We start from the raw sequence: 25760 nt of genomic DNA, 5'->3' as shown, positions 1-25760 counted from the left end.
CCTGGCTTAATAAAAAAGTTGCATAGTTCACAATTTTATACCTATTAAATAAACAAAGATTGAAAATAGTGGTGCTACCCAGTAGGGGACCCTGAACTCCCTCATATGGCTGGTGGTAATATAAATTAACACCAGCCTCTCAGGAAACAACCTGTCAGCCTGTTGTTTCGAGAGCCATAAAAACATTCATACCCTTTGACCCAATAATCCCAGTCCTGGGAGTTTATCCTAAGAAACTAGTTTTTTAAAAAGGAAGGAAGCGGGGGAGGTTACATGCATTAAGATATTTTTTCAAGTGCTATTGAATAGTCAGCAGAAAGAGACTCAGGAAAGTCCGATCTCATCCAGCGTACCATGCAACCTACCATGCAACCGTAATCAGTGAAAGCTCTGAAGACTAGTCTGCAACTTGAGAAACTCCTTCAGATAAGATGGTAAGTGAGAAAGCACAATGAAAATTATCTATGCAAAGAGAACAGTACTGAAAGGCTCAGAGAGAACTCAAGATAGTTGGTTTGATCTGATGGTAGGATCGGGGTGATTCTGTAAAAAATGTCCCCCTTGTCAGCACTGCATTAGCTGCACAATAAATGAGATAAGAATGATGTAGTCATTGGGATAGCTCTTTCCGTGATAAAGATTAATAAACGAGGCTACAGAGTTTAGTGTGAAGAAGCTGGCCGAATCCCCCCACCCCGCTCCTCCCCGCCCCTGGCTGTTTTGTGCTTCTGGGGTTGCCCCACATGTTCCATGGAGAATTCTAACATCTGCCTCTCTGCCTCCAAGGGCGACAGGGATGCTACCTGGAACAGCCTGGAGGAAATCTAGGGCAAATGTATTGGCCATTTTATTTATCTCTAGGAGTGATCATGGCCCAACCATAAATGGAGGGTATTCTTAAATAGGTACTTGGCTTCAAGAGGTCGCAGGATGAACAGGAGTGAAAGGCAGGATGCTCAGATAATTCCATACCCCATTTTGCTGTCCCCAGGTGGAGACTGCACCCACTGTGTCCCGTGGCATGTCCTCGGGAACAGAGGGCAGGACAGCCATGCCACGCTCTGCGTCCTCTAGCCATCTGTTCGGATGCTACAGGCAGGGGTCTGCAGAGGGACAGCACACGGCGTGTGCATGCAGGACCCATGCAAGAGGATGGGAAGAGGGTGGCAGCCACCCTCAGGGCATGCACCCCGCCTCAGAGAGGGCCAGGCAGCAGACACGGGGTCACCGGCATTCCCGCTCTGGGACAAGCAGTACCCAAGGTGATCGTGGCGTAAACGACTCCTTCAGGCACCTGCACCCATCTGGGGACTCCACTGGGGGGAAATCTGCCAGAATGATCTGTGTGGTATCCAGAAGAACAGACAAAGGTAAGAGGAAGAGAGAAGATGAAGAGAGCGGCAGACCCGAATGCAGAGACACAAAGAGATGTGGCGACGCGGCTGCCCTCCCACCAGAAGTTAGTGCGTTCCCATCGGAGATGCGGGCTTGGCAGGTGTACCCCAGCCTGGCCAAGGACATCATTTCCCAGCCCCTTCCCATCCAGAGATGTGACTTCCTGCCACCAATGGAATGTGGGTAGAAGCACTGGGTGTCACTCTGGCTGGTGCCTTTAAGGAGCACATAGAGGTTCTCCACCCTTTCTTTGTGGTGGATTCTGTGGCCTCAGAAGGTGACCGAGCCCACGCTGGACGGAGCCTGCTGACCAGTAACGCCCAGCTGAACTATTCCGTGAGTGAGAATCAGATTTGCATTGGGCTACTCTAAGTTGCAAGAGGGGTCGTTTGTTACAGCAGCTGCCGTTACTGATGTCTACCGTCTCCAGCAGGAGACACCGGCAATGCAGGAGCTCTACCTAACAGCTCCTGCACAGGCTGGCAGGGCACTTACTAAGCTTGTTCAGAGAGAGGACCTGACCCAGGGAAGCAGTGAGTGGACTGCTGCTAAAGCGGGCCAAGAGGCCAAGCAACTGTTCTTTTTCAGGAAGTCAGCAAAATTGCTGTTGGCCACAGAAGAAGAGCAAGGGGCAGGAGTCCAATGGTCATTCCTGCTGTTGTGACCTGACCTGTGTGTCCCACTGGCCAAACAGGTGTGGGGGACAGCAGGCAGGAACCAAGGGCAGGCCGGCTTATGAGGCAGGGGAGGCCCCCTCTGCGTGGTAAGTATGACCAGCTCCCCAGAAGTCATCCTCCGTCCTCGGGCTGGCAGGGGGACAAAAGGCAACTGGGCTTCTCCCCACCCTCCTTGCTGACCTTGTGATGACCCCCTGGTTCTGGATAAAACCAATATGAACTCCCAGTCTAGAGACAAACACCGGAATCCTCTGACTGCTTGTTTGTGTCGAGATGAAGTGTCTGCCCCACCAACAGGCCCCCGGGAGTGTCTGGGAGACAGGCCCCGGCTGGCACGGACCACACCCCAGAGAGATGGGCTTCAGACACGTGGAGGTGCTCCCCGGGGTGAGTCACTGCTCCCACCTTCCAGACGCACCCAGACAGCCCCACCGCGCTCTCAGCTCCAGTCTGAAATCACAGTCTGGCCAGTGAATTGGCAACACCTCACAAGCTAAGTGGTCTGTCCACAAAGCCAGCCTCTTAGAATACAATTCCTTCGTGCCAAAGAAGCCCTCACCTCCCACACGGTTCCCGGGACCGCAGACAGTAGGTAAAGTGTGAAGAAAGAGGACAAGAATCCCATGTGGCTCCAAGTGACTGGTCCCATCTCATCCCAGGGCCAGTTCTTTGTGACACCAACAAGGTCCCCCTTCGGCCAAGTTCATTCCCACCACCAGGGATCCTTACCGCTGACATTTGCAAGTTGCTTTATGCTTTCAAAGACCTTTCACTTACAAAGGAAGGAAAGAGAAGGAGGTACGAAAGGGAGAGTGAGGAGACCAGAGTCCAGCTACCTGGGAGAATGGGGTCACAACCATCTCTTTCTTCCAGAACCTTCAAGGCCTTTCTGTGTTATAGAATCCCCACAACGAGAGCATTTCTATTTCTGATCCAACCTCATCAGGCTGAGAACCACTGGCCGAGGACAGATGACTCCAGCGTGAGCCCTGCCCCCATAGCAAAGGCCATCTACCCAGGTTAGGTCAGCCACAAACAACCCTCCGCTCCAAGGGCTAGAGAAAAGTCTATTCAGAGAAAAGCCAAAGTCGTTACCAAGGCCTACAGCTGCTTTCTGTGTCCCCATCTCCCATCTCTCTCCCCCAACCCCACCTGCTCCTGCCACAATGGCCTCCAACCATGCCAGTGGCTCTCCTGCCTCAGGGCCTTTGCACGTACTGTGCTGTTTAGAAAGTTCTTCCTGCAGGTATCAGCCCCACCCAGTTCCCACTTCATTTGGGAATCTGCTCAAGGTCATGCTATCAGAGAGGCCCTCCCTAATCTAAAATAAAATCCCTCTCCTGCCCCAACCCAGTCCCTGCAGCTTTCCATCCTGACAAGTTATCACCACCTGACACATCCTATGTTTATTTGCTGTCTGTCTTCCCTCGCAGAATCTAAGTGCCGTGACCACTGAACCCCACTGAATCCTGCGTGCTGCTGAGCTCCTGACTCCTAGAAGCATGCTGGGTACATGGTGGGAGCCCAGTGACTCTTAGTCCAGTGAAAGAACCTGGAAACTGGGCTCTGGCTCAGCCTGACCACATTTCCATTGCTTACGGGGCCTTGTGCCTCTCGGCCAACACACCTCTTCTTTGTCACATTTCTGTGCTGAATCCAGCAACATCCAGGCAGGACCACAGAAAGCATCAGACACAGTAAACCAGCTCCTTGTGGACCACCCCGAGCCCCTCCTTGCAGGTGGGCTGGGTCTGTTGTAGGTCTCAGCACCCCCAGCAGACCAGAGGCCAAATGCTCTGTGGCCAGTTCTCAATTCGGGCCACGCTCTCTAGTAAGAGCCACCCAGGCTGCCCTGTGTTTCCAGCCAGGGTAAGCGTGCCGGTCACCACCAGAGAAGCTGGCACTGGCATCCGTGCAGGAAGTGATCGGACCCCCTCCGAGCCCCGTCCCCAGGATGTACCATTGAGGGATGTGTCATAGGGTTCAGCCTCTTCATAGTAACCCTCTGGAGACTCGGTCTTTGGGGTGGAGAGCTGTTTCCGTTCTGGAATCTGTGGTATGAACAAATAAAACAAACATGTTCAGATACGATACACTGGGAACAACTTGGAAGTAACCCTTTGGGTGGAAGGAGAGGGAACCGGAAGGAAAAAAATGCCCAGCTTGGACGTCAAGCAAGTCGAGAGGGAGAACAGGGATTATCGTGACTCCCATCAGCCACCCCATCCACCGTGCTTGGTTTGCATCCAGCTGGAGGGCTGTGGGCGCATAGCTTAACCTCACCAGGCCTCAGCATCCCCCCCGCCCCCTGCAAAATGAGGCTCCGATGCCCACCACACACACAGTATCATTGTACACATGACATAACACACTTGAAAGGCCAGATGGTGTCAGGCTATCGTGGTAGCTATGATGGCTTCTACATAGAAGACACTTTCTACAAAGACGAGGGCTGATCAGGGGTACACAGAGGAGGAGGACCAGGCTTCTAACTCCCAAACTTCTCCCATAACAAGTTCAGTCATTTGCTCGGCAGATACTGGATGGCTCCCACAGACTAGCTGAGGGACACGTCCAGATGGTCAGGAGTCAGTCCTGAGAAAGTCTTAACTAGATGCTCACAGCTCCTTATCAAGTGCTTTAATAGACAAGGTCAAAGCTCCATGGGAGCCTGGAGAGTGTGATGAACATTTAGGACCAAGGAAGGATGCTCAGAGGACAGGACCACCCAGCATTTCTTACATGGCATGAGGGTGAATGAGTATAATTTGAATAGAATAAAAAACATATGCAACTGTGGAGAAGAACAGAGCATGAAAATCGTTCTCTCCTCCATTATTCCATCTGTAAGATAGGCACTAGACTATGAAGGTAATCTCATAAGCAACAGCAGGGGAGAAAAAGAGGTAGACGGTGGCATGAATATTACTATATATAGGTCATGAACGTGTAAGTGTCCATCCACACAAGTCTCTGATGTCTTTCTGAATCATGAAGTCCCTGAAAAGGGCCAAGGGAATATTCATGATGAGAACAGAAATGGCAAAAGCTGAAGTGCATTCCCAGTCCTGGTTTTGAGAAGTCCTTGTGCTGGGTGTTCCACATGAGGGGCAGGCCTGGACCTTCGGGGGGTGCCAAGTGAAGACAGAGAAAGGCTCTTAAGGTAAAGGGGGTGCAGGGAGATCGTAGGAGAGATGGGGCCCTGACCTCGGACGGACCCCTGGGCTGCTGGAGATTCCTTGCCCTACCAGGAAGAGGGGCAGGAGGTGGGGAAATCTAGAAACCTTTGCCTTGGAAAATGAGCTTCTTTGGGGGACCTATGACAGAGAGAGCTTCCCTAGTCCTGGCCCAGGTGATGGTGGGAGAACAGGCAGCGTGGGCTCACGTCCCCGTGGGACAGTACTCAGTAGGGACCACAAGGGTGCCAGTTCCCAGCTTCCCCCGTGGGCAGAGTAATGCTCCTGCAGCTGCTGCACAAAACCAGCCTCCCCAGAACCAAGTCTTCTGTGGCTTGGCGACTAGATCTATTTCTATGATCTCTAGAGTGAATGTAACTAGGTTTGAATCCAGCCTTTAGGAGTCCATAGATTTAACCATGGGTATGTGACAGCCTCTCTGGGCCTCACTTTCCCTCTTCATAAAACAGGAATAGTACTGGAGTTGTCTTGAGGATTCAAGGAGACAAAACATGATGGTGCTTCCACAGGGCCTGGCGCGTATCCAGTACGAGGAGGCTGTTGTCACCGTTGTCTGGGGCCTTCCACAACCCAGGCGCCCTGCAGGAGCCAGGTTACTGGATTGCTGTCCAGCAAGCTGAGACAGGTCCACGTGAAGAGGGTCAGCAGAGGCCAGGCCACCACCTGGCTCCCATACCACAACCTTCGAACTCCATCTGGCCCGACACCGAGAGAGCTGACCCAAGTCCCAGAGGCAGGCTCTGAGCAGCCTGCAGCCCCAGCAGGTGCGACACGCAGCATGCAGGAAGGAACAGAATCATCTGCTCATTTCCTAAGCAGCCCAGCTGCGCTGCGGGCCGGCTGCGGAAGGGCGACGGCTGTGAGCAGTACCTCCGGCCAGGCTCCTCGCTGGGGCGAGGGCCTCGCACATGGTGGACACATCTGGTAGCTGCTAGTGGATGATCCTTCGCCTTTGCTGCCCCTGGCCTGGAGAGACGTCCCTGCTCCTCTCGGCCATTCCTGGCCCCTCGGTCAGCCAGAGGAAGGGCTGCCTCTGAGAGCCAGCTTCCTGGGGTCTGAGGGCAAAATGTCTCCTTACCTGGGCCCCGACAAGGTCTCTGCTTTTGGGTCCTGGGGCTCAGGCTTCCTGAGTGGGCTGGGCCTCCAGCTACAGCCTCCAAGAAGCCCCACTCCCCATCACGGGGTGTGGGAACCCTTGTCTTGGTGAGGGCATGGGGATCCCATCCGGAGGGAAGCTCTGAGCACCCAAGACCTGGCTCTGGTCTGGATTCCCATGATTAGAACACAGGACAGAAGGGGATTGAACCCTCCTGCGGGAACTCCTGCTGGGTCATTATCCCCACAGGGGGCCTGCCCTCCCATCTAAGAGTGGAGCACCAGGGGGTGTTTCTTGAGAGTCTCCCAAGCCTCTCACTGTGAAATCATCTGTAAATGCATCTATACAGAGAGGCAGATAGGGCAGTGGGGCAGGAATCTGACCTTCGGGGCTGGGTTCGAATCCTGACACTGGCACATCGAGCTGTGTGACTCTGGACAACTGACTTGACCTCTCTGGGCCTCAGTTCCTTTGCTATAAAATGGGGAGAGTAGAAATACCTGTCACATGGGGTCACTGTAAGGATTAAACTGTGCTCAGCACTATTAAATAATAAATATTAGTGTTCACTAACCTTCAAAATAAGATATAAAATTATCAATCAAAGGGAGAAAAGGTGCATGTATGTATGTTTGGTGGGGGAAGAACAGGTGTACACTGGGAGGATACAGAGGAGGTATTTGGGCATGACCTGGCTTATACCAAGCTCTACCGCCTTAAAGAACAGGACAGTCCCCGTCCTCAAGGCGGCCAGGGCAAAAGATAAGGGCCTGGGTCACGTTAAAGGACAAAACGATTCCAACAATTCAGAAGAGAGTCACATAATTACACAGGCGCAATGGCCTATTATCAGAGGAGCAAGAGATCCTAAACTCCCGGAATTAAGAATAAAGGAAAGTTACTTTATCATCCTGATGATGAAGATGGTGCACATTCAACGAAGATGCAGAAGAGATGTGACTTCGGAACCTGAAATAATGTCCTGAGGGTTCACAGGAAGGGACAGGGAAGAAAGCCACCCTGCTCAGTGTGACCTGCCAGAGATTGGCAAACTTTACCCGTAAAGAGCCAAACAGGGCTTCCCTGGTGGCGCGGTGGTTGAGAATGCCTGCCAATGCAGGGGACACGGGTTCGAGCCCTGGTCTGGGAAGATCCCACGTGCCGCGGAGCAACTGGGCCCGTGAGTCACAACTACTGAGCCTGTGCGTCTGGAGCCTGTGCTCCGCAACAAGAGAGGCCGAGATAGTGAGAGGCCCGCGCACCGCGATGAAGAGTGGCCCCCGCTCGCCGCAACTAGAGAAAGCCCTTGCACAGAAACGAAGACGCAACACAGCCAAAAATAAATTAATTAATTAAAAAAGAGCTGAACAGTCAATACTTGGGGATTTGCAGGCCATTCAGCAGCTCTGATCTCCGCTCTTCTACCGTGCTATTGTAGTGCAAAAGCACCCATAAATAATACACAAATGAATAAGCTTGGATGAAATTCCAGCAAAATGTTATTTACAAAAGCAGGTGGTGCAGGATTTGGTCAGGGGGCTGTATTTGGCCAGTGCTGATTTAGATGAGACACAGAGCTGAAGATGCGGGGTGGCCCAGGTGACCTGGGGCGTCCCTGCAGTTCTGGGCAACCTGCCCCAGAATGCACTGTGGAAGCTTCCGGGGTGGGGGCTAGCAGATTCAGCCTGAGCTCCCCAGACCAACCATGGTGACAGCCTTCCCTGCCCCTGCAGAGCAGCCTGCAGAAGTCCAGCACCGACTTGTGGTCAGGCCTCAGAGGGGAGGTGGGCGGAGATGGCTGCCCAGGCCAGGAGCACAACGGTGCCAGCAAACATCTGTCTCTCCAAAAGCGACCGCCGAACCTGGCTGTGCAGACCGTGGCCTGGAAGTGCCACGGCTGCAGGAGTCACTGGCCACACCCACGAGGTTGCTCCAGACCCCTGGCTGCCCCCTCCAGTGTTGGATGGGCTGAGCCTGGGACAGAGGCCACACTCCCGGCCCAGCCCTGGGCACTGAGGACCCCAGACAGACACCCAGCTTGTGCTACAGCCACCAGAGAGCCCGGGGCCGGGCATGCAAGAGGACAAGCCGCCGTGGTGCCCTGAAGCTCCTGGGTCAGGGTGGGAAGGGACACGGTTTTCTCTGGCCGAGGAAGAGAGGTCACAGGGCCAGCCAGGCTCAGGTTGCCACGCTCCCTCCCTCCCTCCCTCTCTCCCTCCCTCCCTTCCTCCCAAACTACTTGCTGTTCTGGTTCTTTCTCTTCCCTGTGAGAGCCAGAAGACACAGCTGTTCCCCGCTCCGCCCTGATACCGCTCCTCTGGGGGCCTTGGACTAAGTCTTCAGCCAGACTTGACCAGAGAGGAGGCTGGAAGGGAGCAGGCGTGTGTGGGCAGGCAGGGAGGACCCCGGGTTCTGCATCCCCCCTTTCTCACTCCACATCCAGAAGGCCCTGGGGTGGAGGTGGGCGACTGGGAGAGCACTAGGAGGGACCTAGGAAAGGTCCTCAGCAGAGAAATTCCACAAGGAGCGGAGACTGCCAAGGCCGCTCGCTGTGCTGGAAGTCGTCCCACGGCCTGGAGTATGTCCACGGGAACCGTCACCACGCATCTGAAAGGCCACACGTCTCGGGTGGTGGCATCTTTCCAGTGCAGCAATAGGTTCCTCTCGAGCCTCTCCTGGCCCCGATGGCCCACAGACACAGCTGATGCCGGGAGTCGGCTCCAGGGGACGGCCACAGCCCTGGCCTTGCTCGGAGGCCCTGCGTCTCACACCCCCGGGCCCCTGGGGCCTCTGTGCTGGGGTCACAGAAGGTTGGCAAGGGAGCACTAAAAGCCAGCCAGAGTCCTGGGGCTGCCGGACTCTGTGACCACGAACCAGCCCCAGGCCCTGGGTTCCCAGTCCGCCACCACGTTCGTCAAACACGGGGTTCCAGAGCAAGTCACCGCTAAGAGGCTCCACCAGGTGAACGCCCCTCCCATCTGGTGAGGACCCCTAAGCAGCTAGCTGCCCCACGTGGGGTGGGCAGTGGCACCCCACTGCACAGAGGCCAAAGGCACCCCGGTGAGAATCAGACATGAACTCAGGCGAGGAAAGTTGCAGCCCTGGCTCAGAGCAGCCACCTCTCCTTCCCCCCATCCGGCGAGGGGTGCTTGGGGCATAACCCGAAAACCACAGCACCTCCCGTCTGCTTAAAAACAGCAGCAACTGGATGGGAGCTGAGAGGTCATGCGCCCTCCCCAAGTCCCGGCGCCGAACGTGAGGGGAGCCTGCAGCGGAAAGGGACACAACTTGTACCTTTACTTGGCTAAGAAGACGAGCTGAAGTCCGGGAGGCCGCAGAGTGGCCCAGAAACCAAGAAACTGCATACAAATCCTGGGCTTGCTACCTCCCAGTGATGGGATCTTGGCCAGTCGTTTTAACTCCCTGAGCCTCTGTGTTTTGGCAGGTGGTGGGAGGACCACGTTTGTGTGCACGGAGTGGGCAGCGGCTCAGAGCATGGCAGTCACTCATGGCATCAGCATATTGGGGTACCCAGGGACTGATGCTCAGTCCATCCAGTCTCAGTCAGCCTGAGATGAAGGGTCCCTGCCAAGCTGCCACCCAGCTCCAGGGGCTCCCGCAGTGGGATGCTGCCCAGACATTCCAGGCCTGCCCTACCAGCTGTGAGAGCGGCGGGAAGAACCGTACTGCCCCCAGGAAGGCATGAATGAAGGGGTCAGTCTGGGGACGGGACCCCCTCAGTGGTGACCTGAGCCTACAGATCCGGGGATGGATGGCTTGGTGGGAGCTCAGTGACCGCGCAGTCCCATGGTCCCAGAAATCCTCCCCAGCCAGATCCTAGCGTGGAAAGAACTTGGGTTCAAGTTCTGCCACTTCAAGGTTGTGTGACACTGGGACATTATAAACCCGCTGATTCTCGGTTCTTCACCCATAAAATGTAAATACTACCACTCACCTCACTGAATACTGATGTAGTCTGCCACGCCCCCTGAATAAGAGGAGCTTAGGTGAGAGATGTTCATGTTCCTTTCATTTAAACAGCAGGAAACAGAGGGCCAGGGACCTTAAATAACTTGCTCAAGGTCAAGGAGCTAGTACCTGGCAGAGCTGGAATCTGAACCCAAGTCTGTAGGAGTCCATCATCCATCATCCATCCATCCATCCATCCATCCATCCGTCCATCCATCCACAAACATGCGTGTGGTCTACTGTGTGCAGACACAGGACATGAAGCAGTAAACGAGACACAGTCCCTGATCCAGGGAGCTTACATCTACTCTGGGAGGCAAATAATAAACATGGAGGGGTAACTGGGTGGTGTGGCAGGCAGTGATGGGGGCAGGCACCGAGGTGGGATGCCTCACATGGGTAGGTCAGGGAAAGTCTGTCTAAGAATGTCTGAGACAGGAGGGGGCAGCCTTTGAGGGGCCAGGGCCCGGGGACTGCAGAGTCCCTGAGGCAGGACTGACCACAGGGAACAACCCAGGAACAGAAAGGAGGCTGGTGAAGAGTAGATGCAGTGAGGCTGGAGATGCAGCTGGGCCAGACCGTGCAGGCCCTGAGGCCACGTGAAGGAATGTGGATGTTCTGTCCCAAGTCCACTGAGAGCTCTTGGTGGGTTTCAAGCAGGAAGTGGTGTGATGTGGTTTACATTTCTGAAAGGTCACTGTGGCCTGAGCTGGTGCCCATGTCTGTACAAGGCCCCGCTCACGGGGTGCTGCTGAAGAGCCTGGTGTAGCCTCGGACACACGGGGACCCTCATCTCGCACTGCCGTTCCTCTACGCTGAGCAAATGATGTCACCTGCCAGCACGCTTACTTGTCTCCGTCCCTCCCAATGCCCCGGACCCCACAGACAACAGGTGCTCCGAAAATGCCAGACGATTGGTGGATTGACACCTGTGAGAAGCACTGGACCTTCACGGGACCCAAGTCAGGGAAATGAGGGGTCCCGGACCCACACTTACGATCTTGGGTGGTGGGAGGTCTGGAAGACTCTTCTGAGGGGCCGAGGAGTGCTGGCCGGGCTCGCCGTTGGTCAGTGGGTTCTGCTCCTCGGGCGCTGTGGGAAGCAAGCAGGAGAGGGCTTCGGTGAGGGGCGCCCAGCCTTGCAGTGGAGTCTCGGTAGCCAGGAATGTCTGGTCACATGAGCCCTGAGTTCTATTTGGGCAGGTGTTAATTACCCAGGCAGGCGGTCCCTGGAGCCAGTGTTGTTTTTCCTCCAAGAATAGGGTAGGTCGGCCATGGGCAGTTTCCTCAGCAGGAACTAGTTTGAGGTTTCTGGTAGGTTCTGCACCCTCTCCTCCACCGGCCCCGTGTCCAAAAAGCCCTGGCCACAGAGCTTCAGCAAGTGGAGGAGCTGCCCGTGGTCACTATATTGAGCTGCTCTCAGCACCGACCCTGTGATTACCTCTGTCCACCCCATGGTTTCCCCGGAAGGCAAACAACCCAGGGCCCAGGGGCTGCTTTAGTGCAGGGGACTTCTGCTGAGCCCACGCTTGGCGGTGGGGCAGGAGGTGAAAGCCACACTGGGGACCTTGGCCACCAACCCTCTGTGCACTTTTAAGGAAAAGGCACCAAAGGCTCTTTGGAGCCTGACCATTTCAACAGGTGGCCAAGCCAGCTGGGGACAGACAGGTTCAGGCAGATCTGACCTTGGGGCTTTGCTGGCTGATGTCTTGAAGCCAAGTCTTTAACAGGACTGAATGTTTTGGGATGCTGTGTTCCCACCTCTTGCTAAGCCTCTGCCTTTGAGTCACAGGCTTGAGAGTTGGGAGACAGGGCTTCTAATCCCCTCTCCTCTGCAGCTAGGCAGCTCTGCAAACCTCTGGGCCTCCTTGGGGTCCTGCTGGACCCACTCCTGAGGGTTTTCAGACAAAAGCAGAGAGCAGAACAGAGCAGATTAAGACGCCATGGAAGACACCACCTGTGCTTCCAGTGGAAGGTAAGATGTTCTGCCAAGCGATCACCTTTGAACAAAACCTTCGATCGAATATTAAGGCAGCTGCTGACATCACCGACTCCCTGCCATCACCCCCAACACACACACACTCATAAAATCCAGACTTCTGTCAAAAGTCATAAAGCTGGGGCCATGGGATCAGCACCTATACAGCTGCTTTCTTAGAGCATCTGAATTACAACTTCCTATTCCTGGGATGATGCTGGGAAACGCTGAGAGATTTTAGGGACTGAATCCTTATCCATGAAGGGGACACGAGACCTTTAAGAGGCAAGGAGGTGGCCTGATGAGACATCCCAAAATACATCAACCCCAAATAGCATCAACCAAAATGCGACTTCCAGAAATAACCCCACCAGGCCTGTCTGTGGTGCTGGCTGGGAGGAAGGAGGGTTGGGACAGGACCAAGGCTCATACTGGCCCCCTTCCTGGGAGCTGGCCACTCCATCAGCGGTAGCCCCGTACCTTTGTCTTGGGACTCAGCATCCTGTTGCTTGTGGACCGTCACTTTGTTCATATAAATGTACTCCTCATCAGAACCTGCAGAAGGAGGATGGAAGACACAGGCTTCATGTGATTTTATGAAGGGAAAGGGCCTCTAGAGAGAAAGGATGTCCCCTCCACCCCTCAGAGACATTGTCATCAGCCTGGATTCCAGTAAAAGCATACAACATTCTGAGTTGACTGAAAGAGTCCATTATAGAAAGAGCTGACAGATTTCCTAAAAAAGAAATACCAAATTGCTGACTGTTCGTTTTCTAGCCTGGGGGGAGGGGAGGGGAGGGGAGGGAAGGGGAGGGTACAGAAGGATACTTTGGGAATAAAAGTCTTAAGTGGAAAAGCACCCATACCTTAAAGATCTGCCTCATATTCCACCAAGCAGAGATTTCTCTGGGTTTCCTAGCATTTTGTTTAAATTGTAAAACATTTCCTATCAGTCATTCTCACCCTAGTCTGAATTACATGCATGGGTTAATCAGAGTGAGGTCTATATAAGATAGGTCATATTCAGGATCTGGAAGTTTAGCTCCCAGGCCTCTAGGTGGGGTGCCACTGTGGGGGCCTGAGCTCTGGCTTTGGAGTGGGGAGTGTGCTGGGATTTGGACCTGCAGCACCAGCAGCTACCTGCTCTACCTGCAGTGGCACAACCCTTCCCCTCCTTTAAAAACATTTCTGTACAGGCTGTCACCTTCCCCGTGCATGTCTAGGCAGAGAAAGGCTTGGACCCTTTCTTCAGAAGCCTGCAGAGGAGACTGATCTGAGTGTTTCTCCTCTTAGAAATCCTCCTGCATTTCTTTGTGCCTCTTAATTTGCATTTCCTAGAAACTTGCGGCTGATAAATTCCAGTGGCTAGAGATGGTACTACGGAGCCAAGGAGCCCAATTCAAACCCCTGGCGAAGGAGGCAGTTCAGTGCCAGCCAGTTCCACACCACAGACCGCCTAGGCTCCAGCCAGCAGGCCTGCGTCAACAGAGCCCTGAGAACCCAGAGGAACAGGAGGAGGATACGGCTGGATGGATCTTCCTCCATCAGCCCATGGGATTGCCACCCTTGGTGCCCAGCCCTGCCAGAACCAGTCAGCAACGTCACCCCTATACCAAGGGCCGCAGCAGCTAATCGGAGGGAACTACAAGGTCTAAACGTAGTTACCCACAACTTGCACACTTCCACTGAGGGGCTGGGTCTGTGCCTTCTCCACAGCATGGCACAGGAGAAAAGCACTCTGCCGGGGGAAGCAGGAGACAGGGTAGGGGATGGGGGCGGTCCTCAGCCAAGCTCTGCCATTAATAGTAATTCTGAGCCAAACAGCTAACCTGTGTGCCTTGGTTCTCTTGCCTGCATAGTATGGAAAATAATTGTGATGAAATATTGCCTAGTTCTAGCTAACTGAAATTTTCAAACGTACAAAACTCAAATGTTAGGGAATTTGAAAAAGTAAGGTAACCCTGTAACTAACAAAGATTAAAAATGACAGCCTAGGGCTTCCCTGGTGGCGCAGTGGTTGAGAGTCCGACTGCCGATGCAGGGGACACGGGTTTGTGCCCCGGTCCGGGAAGATCCCACATGCCGCGGAGCAGCTGGGCCCGTGAGCCATGGCCGCTGAGCCTGCGCGTCCGGAGCCTGTGCTCCGCAACGGGAGAAGCCACAACAGTGAGAGGCCCGCATACAGAAAAAAAAAAAAAAAAAAAAAAAAGACAGCCTAAAACATGGGAAATATCTCAAAGACTCAATAATAGGAAAATGGTGAAAGAAACCATAGCACATCAACATAGGTAACAGCAGGTCACCTTTAAAAGTAAATGGATTACCGGCACAACCATTTTGGAAGTGATTTTGGAGGATAATTTAATTTTAAGTGTTCATATTCTGTAACCCAGCATTTCCGCTGCCAGAAACCTATCTTGAAGATAAACTCCAGCATGTAAACAAAATTTTATTTGAGGGTGTTTACTGCAATATTATATATATATATTTTTTTTAAAGAACAAAACTTAAATGCCCATGAATAGGGGGTTGGTTGAACATTATTGTTCATCCATCATTGGACACTACCCACCTGTGAAAAATAACAAAGTAGCTCTATGTCTGCTGTTTACAAAGATATCCAAAAATTACAGTTAAAGGATCATGTTTCAGAAAAGAAAAAAAAAAGAAAGAAAGAAAGAAAGAAAAAGTATGCGAACTGTCAACAGAGGGAAATGTGCACAGGCAGTAATTCTAAATGTAAAAATAATGCAAAGCAGAGTACAGAGGCAAACCACAACTACATGAAAATATCCTGGTGACACCGATGAAGATCAAAAAAGGAATTGAAGGAATGTAAACAGTGTTTAATGTTCATTTTACATTCCCCTTTTCTTCTTTCATACTGTTAACTAAGCCCACACTCCCGTACAAAAGAAAAGAAAAGGCAAGATATTGTTGTTATTGTTTTTTTGTTTTTGTTTTTGTTTTTCAGGTACGCAGGCCTCTCACTGTTGTGGCATCTCCCGTTGCGGAGCACAGGCTCTGGACGCGCAGGCTCAGCGGCCATGGCTCACAGGCCCAGCCGCTCCGCGGCATGTGGGATCCTCCCGGACCGGGGCACGAACCCGTGTCCCCTGCATCGGCAGTCGGACTCTCAACCACTGCGCCACCAGGGAAGCCCTGTTGTTATTGTTTTAACTGTTAGATTCTGAGCAGGTGCTCCCCCCCAAGATGGGGATTTGTAAATTGCAGAGAAAGCGGGCACTGGCCGTGTCCCGAGGCTGCGTCTCCCTCCTTGGACACTCTGCAGGCCATACTTGACTAGGTGTTGATCCTCAGTGTTGCTAATCCACTACCATCCAGTTGGTAAGTAAGAGGCTCCCAGGACCATCTGCAATCCTGTGAACTTGGCCCTGGAAAGAGAAGCCTGATGAGCTGCCCCAGGTCTGGGAAGCAGCAGCCTTGGGTTGGAGACTTTCCATCCTTCTCTCATTCATTTTCAGGAGTGCACTGAGCACCAGCACTGTACTAGGTGCTGGGAATACAGCAGAGAGCAAAACAGACATTGTCTCTGCTGTTGTGAACCCACCAGATTGGGGGCGGGGGAGGGAGGGGGAGGGGGGCAGACCCAGATTGGGTAGTCGCACGGGTACGTGGGAAAGGACAACAGCGATAGGTACGGCGGAAGGGAGAGCTCATCGTGCTTTGAGCAAGTGTGCGGATCCTGGGGGAACGACCCTTGTCTGAAGAGGGTGGTGGCAAGGGGTGGGGAGGAGGGGCCCGGACCCTCTCTACTACAGCTGCATAGACTGAACGTTTGAAGCATTTCCCATCACAGGGGCAGCCCCTGAAATGTTCCCAGAGTCTCTGAGCAGGGTACTGGGGGGCCCTCAAGGTTAAGACAGGAAAAAATATCGGGCCCCCAATAAACAGACCTCAATCCATGCCTTTACCTTACCACCTAGACAAAAGGCAAAGAGAGTGGAAAATTCAGCAATACACTGAAGATCAGAAAATGGACAATTCCATTTGAAAAGTGCACACACACACACACACACACACACACACACTCATGCTCTGCCCCCAGTGTGCAGAAGTAAACAACAGCTCAGCCAGTGGAGACCACAGCCTATCTTGAAATGATCATCCTGCCTCCACCTATAAGCCCCATCAGGCTGAGTTAATTTTCTGGAAGATACACAGTGAGGCAGGCATGGGAAGCTGAGAGAACATGACCAACGCTTTCCATTTAAGGGGCTTTGGATTCTATCCTGTGCAGCACCGTTAACCTGGTGCAGACTCATCTGGACCGTGGAGGGAGGAGGGGAGCATAATGGTTAGGTCTGCTGGCCTGGACTCTGCCACGCATGGCCACGTGCCTAAAGTAACTTTCCAAAGCTCAGTTCCCTTGTTGGTAAGATGGGGACAACAGCTCCCTCACTGCCTTGGGACGGGGTAAGATGACATAATCCAAGTCATTTCATTCATTAAGCTCCAAGCACAAAAAGTGTCCGCTGCTGTTATAACCACTCTGCCCTCTGAGGGGGTGCAAAGAGGACCAGAAGGGGAAGTTCGAAAACAGTGGCTGTTCATCCGTGGGCACTGACCTGGAGAACGGAAGTGACAGCCAAAGGCCTCGGTACGGCTATGTGCATGTATCGGTGGTCTGGGTGTGCACTGGGGGCGATTCACACCGGGGAGCCCCCGACCTGTTCTCAGCAGCTCCTGCAGCCCTACAAGCTGCAGAGACCAAGGGTGGGGAAGGCCTGACTTTATGAGTGCAGAACATACACACATCAAGGGTGAAACAGAGGTCACCCTACAGGAAGCCACACTAAACCACAAAGGGGACCCCACACCCAGAGCTCAGATGGAGTGGTGAGAACCAAGAACCAGGGGTCAGACGCCATCACGGGGGTGTTTCTCAATTCCCAACAAAGGTGTTCTTTATCATTAAACATTCTCAAGTTGGAGCACATCGAAATGGCCTGGGAGTGTGCTCTTTAAAGAATTCCACTGATGAGTCCTTCTGTGGAGTGATTCATCCCTCTGTAAGTTACCTGCTTTGTAATGGGGATTTCCCATCTGCTCATCCCACCTTTGATGTCAAGGCAGGTCAGCAGACGCTCACTGTAAAGCTAGGAGGAGCCTGTAGAGCTCAAAGGCAATGAAGGGGCTGCCGGAAAACCCCTCTGATGAAAGGCGAAGGGAGCCAGATTATTCCGACAGAAGAGAAGGCTGCCGGGCATACAGCAACATGCTTCAGCTTTATGACTTCTCTGATATTCAAACAATAGGCACTAATTCCACAGGGAACAAAAAATAAAAAGGAAAAGGGACTTTGAAATGTAGCCCAGTGGACACAGGCTGGACGTCAGGGAGGAGTTCCTGACTGTGATGGCCAAAGCAGGTGCACTTCCCTCCCTGGCAAGGATCTGGGCTATTCCTGCTGTGAGACAGATGGATTAGATGTCCTCTTACTGTCCCTTACTGTCCCCAAAATATCACTTTCAATTCTCAAACATCCGATATAAAAATAAACTCGACTAAACTGTTATGACTTCACAAGGTTTTTCTTTTTAAAAAAAAAAAAAAAGCTGTGCTAGAAATGAAACCATATGTCCACGAGAAGACTTGTACAAGACTGTTCAAAGCAGCCTTGTTATTCACACTAGCCCAACTCTGCAAACAACCCAAATGTCCATCAGCAAGTGAATGGACGAGCAGAGTGCAGTGTATGCGCAGAAGGGAATAATACCATTCAGCCATAGAAGGACTATTGATACAGTCCACAGCACGGAGTGATAGGGGCCAGACCCAAAGCACAAACCATCCAATTCCATTGATATGAAGCTCCAGAATGGGCAATGCTAATCAATGGTGGTAGAAATCTGAAAAATGGTTGCCTTGGGGTGGGGATAGGGAGGAATTCTTGCCCTGGGAAGGGGCAAGAGCGAATTTTCTGGGATGACAGAGATGTTCTATGTCTTAGTTTGGGTGGTGGGTACACAGGTGCATACAGCTGTCAAAACTCACTGAACTGGGCTTCCCTGGTGGCGCAGTGGTTGAGAGTCCGCCTGCCGATGCAGGGGACACGGGTTCGTGCCCCGGTCCGGGAAGATCCCACATGCTGCGGAGTGGCTGGGCCCGTGAGCCACGGGCGCTGGGCCTGTGCGTCCGGAGCCTGTGCTCCGCAACGGGAGAGGCCACAGCAGTGAGAGGCCCGTGTACCGCAAAAAAAAAAAAAAAAAAAATCACTGAACTGACTCCTGAAGATCTGTGTACTTGATTGGATACAAAATCTAGCTCAATTAAGAAGATAGAAAACCAATGAACTCACAGTTCTGTGATTTACGAAGTCTTAAAACAATGTTTTCCTGTTTTCCCTGGGGCTGTATGACACTGGGCAAGTTATTTACACTCTCCAGGCCTCAGTTTCCTCATCTGTAATAGCAGCACCAACCTCACAGGGGTGTCTTGAAGATGAAGCCCGAGCAATACATGTGCAGGTGGGAAGTGCTCAATTAAGCATTAGCTATTATTATACCAGTTTATTATCCCTTCTCTACTTTCAACCATAAGGAAAAGTGCTCTCCGTGGGCTACTGTGTTGAGTGTTCAGAAACTCCTGGGGTGGCCATACACGTCCCATCACTCTCGCACTATTGTTACGGGCTGAACGATGTCCCCCTCAAAATGCATGAACTAAGTCCTAACCCTGAATACCTCAGAAGGGACTGTATTTGGAGAAAGTTGTCTTTAAAGACATAATTAACATTAAATGAGGCCACTGGGGCGGGCCCTGATCCAGTATGAATGGTGTCCTCATAGGAAGAGGAAATTTGGACACCGCCATTCACACAGAGGAGAGACGGTGTAAAGACCCAGGGAGAAGGGGACCAGCTACATGCCAAGGAGAGAGGCCTCCGAAGGAACCAACCCTGATTTTTGGCCTCCAGAACTGTGAGAAAGTGAGTTTCTGTTGTTCAACCCGGTCTGTGGGGTGTCATTATGGCAGCTCTAATACACGTACAACCATCGTCCTGCTTCCACGGGGACCTCTGTACTGAGGCCCCGGCCACACTCACTGCTGCTTTTGGTGTAAAGCCGGAGGAGCTCGGCCAGGCCACTCTTCTTCACCACAGCTGTGCTGCTCAGGTTCTCTTGGTCAAGAATCCTGAGGAAGTCATCCAGCTCTGTCAGCAGCTGCTCCAGGGCTAGAGAGAGAAAACAGAAGAATCCCTTATAGCAGCTGCCTTCTCTCCAAAGGCCCAGCTCAGACACACCTCCAATCCCACAGCATCCCATGACGGACCCTCTGGTCTCGAGGGGAGGGGTCCAGGGTGAGGCCACCCTGGCCAGGCAGCACATGGGGGGCCCAGCCAATAGGTGCAATTCCCAGGGCCAGCGTCACTGGGGAGAGGCCAACAGGCCCTTGGCTTCGAGATGGACAACCTTGGCCAAAGCTGCGAGGCTACCATTTGCTGGAGTGACGGTGGCCAAGGTGGCCCAATCAAGCCTATCGGGCTGTGAGAATCTGGAAACAGGATTTTATTCCTCAATAAAGGTCAATCAAAACAGCTCAGGGTCTGGGGAACTTGAACACAGATCAGACCCACAACCATCAAAAGAAATGCTGTGGTTGACCCAGGTGTTAATCCTTTCCCCAAGGATGGGGAAACGGAGTCACTTCAGGGGGATGAAACAGTGATTATCCTGTCCCCGCAGGAATATGGACAACCTATCAAAAGCCACACTTGGGGCTTCCCTGGTGGCGCAGCAGTTGAGACTCCGCCTGCCGATGCAGGGGACGCGGGTTCGTGCCCCGGTCTGGGAGGATCCCACATGCCGCGGAGCGGCTGGGCCCGTGAGCCATGGCCACTGAGCCTGCGCGTCCGGAGCCTGTGCTCCGCAACGGGAGAGGCCACAGCAGTGAGAGGCCCACGTAACGCAAAAAAAAAAAAAAAAAAAAAAAAAAGCCACACTTGGACAAACAAAACCTTTCCCTGAGATTCTTCAGTGACTGAGCCACCTCAATTTGCCACTAGGCCAGCATCACTCCCGAGCTGGTTAAGGGCTGTGGTGCCTCGGATCGAGTTGTCAAATACGCCTCTCTCAAGGGCCACCGTTATAGAAGCCCTGGCCAATTTCTAGCTGGAAGCACATTGCAGAAACATCAGTGCAGCGGGCGACAGTCTAGGTGCAGGGCCTTCCCCATCACTGCTGTTGTTATTATTCTTAATGACCTAAATCTCTATTAAGAACAGGATGCGGCATACCCTGGTGGGGTCCTCACCTTGGCGCTCCCTGCCCAGCTGGCCCTCCAGAACATGCTCATTAATGGCAGCGGCTCCTTGAGGGTCTAAACGGTGCTTTCCAAGCCTGGCTGCACTGGAATCACCCGGAGAGATTTTAAAACTCCTGATGTCTAAGCCGCACCCAGAGTGATGATATCAGAATCTCTGGGAGTGAGACCCAGGAGTTATTAGGTCTTAAACCTCCTCAGGTGATTCTAATATGCAGCCAACGCTGAGAAGCATTGGGTCTAAATGTAAGGCTAGGGGCCACGCCTGAGGGCCCTCCTTCCAAGACAGCAGCCAAGACGCCCAGAGCCGCCCTCCACCCCCTGCAGCTGGAACTCTGAGCGGTCACACGATCTCTCCAAGCTCATTCCCTCATCTGTAAAGTGGAGAACACTGTGTAGGCCCCCTGCCCATCACACAAGGTTGGTGTAAAAGACAAAATCTGTGAAGCTCTTCACAACCATGCTTGTGAAATGCTATGCTAACCACACAAAGAGCTTTGTCATCATCGTCTCCTCCCATCCTGTGACATCATTAGTTATTTCTTATTCTCCACCAGTAGCATTCGTCTCTAAGCTCCTCTTCAGAGAAAAAACAAAACCTTGCACTGTAACGTTCCCTACCCTACCATGTAAGGGAGAGGAAGGACAGGAAGGTCACCTCCTCAGAGCAGCCTTCCCTGACCACCTTCTCCAAACTAGATATTTCTTATCACTTTCTAACTCAGCATCTATCTCCTGCTTCCATAGCCCTAATCACAACTGACTAGCAATATGAATATACAATATTTTTTTGAATACACAGTATTTTTAAAATAAGATTTTAAAATGAGCAATATCAACAATGAATGAAATAACAGTTTTCTTTATTTGCTCATTTTTAATGTGTTTTTTTGTCTTTCTCATCCTGGTCTAGTCTGTTAGCTCAATGAAAGTCAGAACCGCACCTGTCTTGCCTCTTTGGCACCTCACACTGTTATAAGTGTTGAATGAATGTTTATGGAAATAATGAATAAATGAATGAATAAGGTTATTAGGTACCTACTAGCTCACAAGAACTCTAGGAGGTAAGCAACATTATGCCCATTTTGCAGATGTGGACCTGGTGGCCCAGAGAAGACCCATAACGGCCCACATGGCCCATGACAGAGAGTTGGGTTTGCTGCCTGACTCCAAGGCTGAGCTCTTGACAACACCCCACCTGATGCCTCCATGTAGGGCCTTCTTCCAGCATCTCCCAAAGGCCTGGCGCCCCAGAACTGAACCAGAGCCCCTGACTATCCCCTAACCCCCTCATTATCGAAGCCCTTATGATCCCCTGGTTCTAAGGGAGAGCCCAGTGTCCTATTTCTGTTCAAACACCCCCTTGGTTCTTATTGGGGTAGTAGCCTCTGACTCCATTCCTGAAAAACCAAACTCCCTGGAATGAATATTGCCACTGACTGGGAGAGAGCTGGAGGAAGGGAAAGGGGAATGAGGATGCTTATTTCGGAAGAAAGCAGTGACAACAGTACCAGCGCGTGTGGCTGTCAGATCAAATAGCCAGCTCGCTCAGATGAGCGGGTGCTGCCTGCCATAGATCAGAGCACTCTCTCCCTGCAGGGAGAAGGTTTGAGAACACTGCAGAGAGAAACCTCCTCTCTCCTTCTTCAGTGTCCTGGTAAAGGATGAAGAATCAAGCGGCTCCCTGGGCTTCCCTGGTGGCACAGTGGATCAGGGTCCGCCTGCCGATGCAGGGGACACGGGTTCGTGCCCCGGTCCGGGAAGATCCCACATGCCACGGAGCGGCTGGGCCCGTGAGCCATGGCCGCTGAGCCTGCGTGTCCGGAGCCTGTGCTCCGCAACGGGAGAGGCCACAACAGTGAGAGGCCCGCCTACCGCAAAAAATAAATAAATAAATAAATAAAAAGAATCAAGCGGGTCCCACAGAAGTCTATGTGTCACTTCCCCTCTGGCTTGTCAAAAGCCAAGTGAAGGTAAAAGACACCTTCACATAGCCAACGGCCCAAACGCTACATGTGATACCTGTTGGCCCGTGTGCCTAGAGGTCGGATGGAAGATGCCCTCATCTCTGCCCGAGAAGAGATGAGCAGATGGTAAGTGATAGCCAAGGCAAGGCAAGAAAGAAGCCACATTAGGTAGTTCTGCTTGGGAAAGAGCCATGGACCAACAGCAGAGTCTCCTGCCCCGTCCTTGGGTATTGAGAAGAACACCCCATGGAATCTCCAAGAGGTCAGTGGCTTCTGCCCAGTTTACTTAAAATTGATTAAACTCTTAACAGAGTGAATTTTGAAAGAGCACCAGCAAAAGCTCCCAGAGCCCCCCGAATCGGCATCCAGCGAGACCTCACAGTACGCCCGGCACTCAGCTGGGCCCTCAGCCTCAACTTACTGGGAAACTGGAAAGGAGACCTGGATGGCGTGGCTCCTGCCTTTTGCAGGCTTGCTGGCAGGACAAGACGAGCACAGGTGAAGTGATTAACACACCAGGGCGCACCACCAAAGAGTCAAGAGTCACGCAGCTGATACCAGACAGAGAGGTTTAAGGCTGGAAGGTTTCTGGGAAGAGGCTCTCGTAGAGTAAGACCTTAGGTTGTTTTTTGTTTGGTTTTGTTTGATTTTGAACAGTTATTCATGAGTTTCCAGTTGGCTGCAGAAACTCAACAGGCTGAAAGCAATGAGCTTAAAGAAGCCAAACTGGGGGACTTCCCTGGTGGCGCAGTGGTTAAGAATCCGCCTGCCAATGTGGGGGACACGGGTTCGAGCCCTGGTCCGGGAAGATCCCACATGCTGCGGAGCAACTAAGCCTGTGTGCCACAACTACTGAGCCTGTGCTCTAGAGCCTGCGAGCCACAACTACTGAGCCCATGTGCCACAACTACTGAAGCCCACGCACCTAGAGCCCGTGCTCCGCAACGAGAAGCCACCTCAATGAGAAGCCCGCGCACCGCAATGAAGAGTAGCCCCTGCTCGCCGCTCACACACAGCAACGAAGACCCAACGCAGCCAAAAATAAATACATAAAAATTAAAAAAAAAAGAAACAAGTGAATTAAAACGAGACACTAGGGCTTCCCTGGTGGCGCAGAGGTTGAGAGTCCGCCTGCCGATGCAGGGGACGTGGGTTTGTGCCCCGGTCCGGGAAGATCCCACATGCTGCAGAGCGGCTAGGCCTGTGAGCCATGGCAGCTGAACCTGCACGTCCGGAGCCTGTGCTCCGCAACGGGAGAGGCCACAGCAGTGAGAGGCCTGCGTACCGCAAAAAAAAAAAAAAGAGAGAGACACTAGAAAATATTTTTTAAAAAAAAAAGGGCTTCGCAGTGGTTGAGAGTCCGCCTACTGATGCAGGGGACACGGGATCGTGCACCGGTCCGGGAAGGTCCCACGTGCCGCGGAGCGGCTGGGCCCGTGAGCCATGGTCGCTGAGCCTGCGCGTCCGGAGCCTGTGCTCCGCAACGGGAGAGGCCACAGCAGTGAGAGGCCCGCGTACCGCAAAAAAAAAAAAAGAAGTCAAACTGGGGGAAAACAAAGGATAAATGACTCTGAGGTTTGAACTCAGCTACAGTGGATAAGGAAAGTGAAAGGGCCTTGCAAAACAACCAGGATCTCAAGCTGCATTTTTCCTGACCTTCTGAACTCCACTGAGCTGTTACTGCTGCTACTTCTGCTAACAAAGAAAGAAAAAAGCACGAGAACTTTAAGTGACTCTTGCTTCCACATCCTCAGCTATTCCCAAAAGCTGCCTGATTCCTGGAAAACAACCTTGTTTATTTTTATGTGAGCAAATACATACCAAGCCAAAGGATGAAAAGCATCAATGCCCGGCTCTGGGGAGACAAAGGTGACCCTGATGGGGTCCCTTGCACTTCCAGGAGCCCCATGCCTGGAAATAGGGCACCAGGGAATACGCAGGATAGAAGTGATCCAGGGACATCTCCAAGGATCAGGAATGCACCAGGGAAAGAGACAAACTTTGGGGTTATCAGGGAGAGGAATTTATAAGCTGGCCATGCAGGATGAAGAGGAGCTCACCAGGAAGAGGCAGAGGCGTTTCAGGAAAAGGGAACGATGCTCAGAAGAGGACTCAGATGCTGAAAGCACACGGGGTGTCTGAGAAGCCACGAGTAGCTCTGTGTATCAGGGCACCCAGAGCATGGGGGCAGGGTGGGTGGGCCTTGAAGGAGAGAAAGCGGGCTCTGCGGACAGAACTGCAGACTTAGATCCTGTGGGCGGATCATTAGGGCTTTATTTGCTTTGCTAGGGAGTTCGTGCCTCATCCTGCAGGGCTTCTGGGCAATGCAGTGGAGGAGGCCATGCTATGCTGCTCTTCAAGCAGGCTAGCTCTGCCAGCTGTGGGGAGGACGATGGAAGGGGACCAGGGGACGGGAAGGGGAGGCAGGGAGGCCAGTGAGATGACTGCATTAGCTCAGCTGAGGAAGATGAGGCTGTCACCCAATCACAGCGGCTGGGGCCATGCAGGGCGCTGCACCCCACCACCTGCAATTCTCCCAAGCACTCTGCAAGTGCACAGCAGGGGGAATGGGCTCCTGAGCCTGGGTTACAACCTAACTCAGTCACATCTACCGTTAATAGTGGCACTGGGGTTCAAGTCCAACTGTGAACAAGTCCAAGTACGTGCTGTCTGCCGACCACCCTGGGGAAGTCAGAGAGGTTGACCTGGATCATGGCCTCTGCTTCCCAAGGTGGCAGGGGATGGGATGGAGGGGTTGGACTTGAGACATGTGACAGGTAGCAGCCATGGGCCATTAGATGTGGAGACTGTAAGAGAAGATGCCCATGGGTGGCTGAGAGCTGCAGAATACCATCAGACACACAGGCCTGAGGACACTGCAGTTAACTGGGCATCTGTGGTCCCTGCTGCTGGGGAACTGATGGGCTAGGCCGATGGGAAAGATGGGAAGATGGGGAGTGCTGAGGAAGCAGATACCCTCCTTTTCCTCTAAAACAGCTGAGTTAGGTGAAGGGTACGCACCAGGGTTGAAGAAACGCAGGACCGGGAACCAGAGGGAGTCATGAAACCCAGAGGTAATTTCCCTTCCTCTCTGGATCCACATCATCCTTCAAGCTCCATCCAGGCCCCGACTCCACAAAGCCGCACCCATGACCGAGGACACTCAGCTCTCTTCCCAGCTCTTCCCTAGATTCCT

The 25760-nt window shown here is 52.7% G+C and overlaps 1 protein-coding gene across 2 annotated transcripts in view; it reads right to left on the bottom strand.

Annotated features, from left to right (window-relative positions):
- Positions 1 to 19494, bottom strand: part of AFAP1L2 (actin filament associated protein 1 like 2) — a 38109-nt gene extending 18615 nt beyond the window's left edge. For both annotated transcript variants that reach the window (XM_060100488.1, XM_060100540.1), the window contains exons 1-4: positions 19381 to 19494; positions 12792 to 12866; positions 11332 to 11426; positions 4033 to 4123 (exon numbers count right to left, since the gene is read on the bottom strand). In XM_060100488.1, the coding sequence (XP_059956471.1) occupies positions 4033 to 4123; positions 11332 to 11426; positions 12792 to 12843 (238 nt within the window). In that variant the 5' untranslated portion in view covers positions 12844 to 12866; positions 19381 to 19494. The remainder of the gene's footprint in view (positions 1 to 4032; positions 4124 to 11331; positions 11427 to 12791; positions 12867 to 19380) is intronic.
- Positions 19495 to 25760: the final 6266 nt, after the last annotated feature.

Source organism: Mesoplodon densirostris, chromosome 1, assembly GCF_025265405.1.
Source record: "Mesoplodon densirostris isolate mMesDen1 chromosome 1, mMesDen1 primary haplotype, whole genome shotgun sequence".
Taxonomy (NCBI): domain Eukaryota; kingdom Metazoa; phylum Chordata; class Mammalia; order Artiodactyla; family Ziphiidae; genus Mesoplodon; species Mesoplodon densirostris.
Note: the sequence above shows the minus strand (reverse complement) of the source record. Positions and strands in the feature narration are given on the sequence as shown.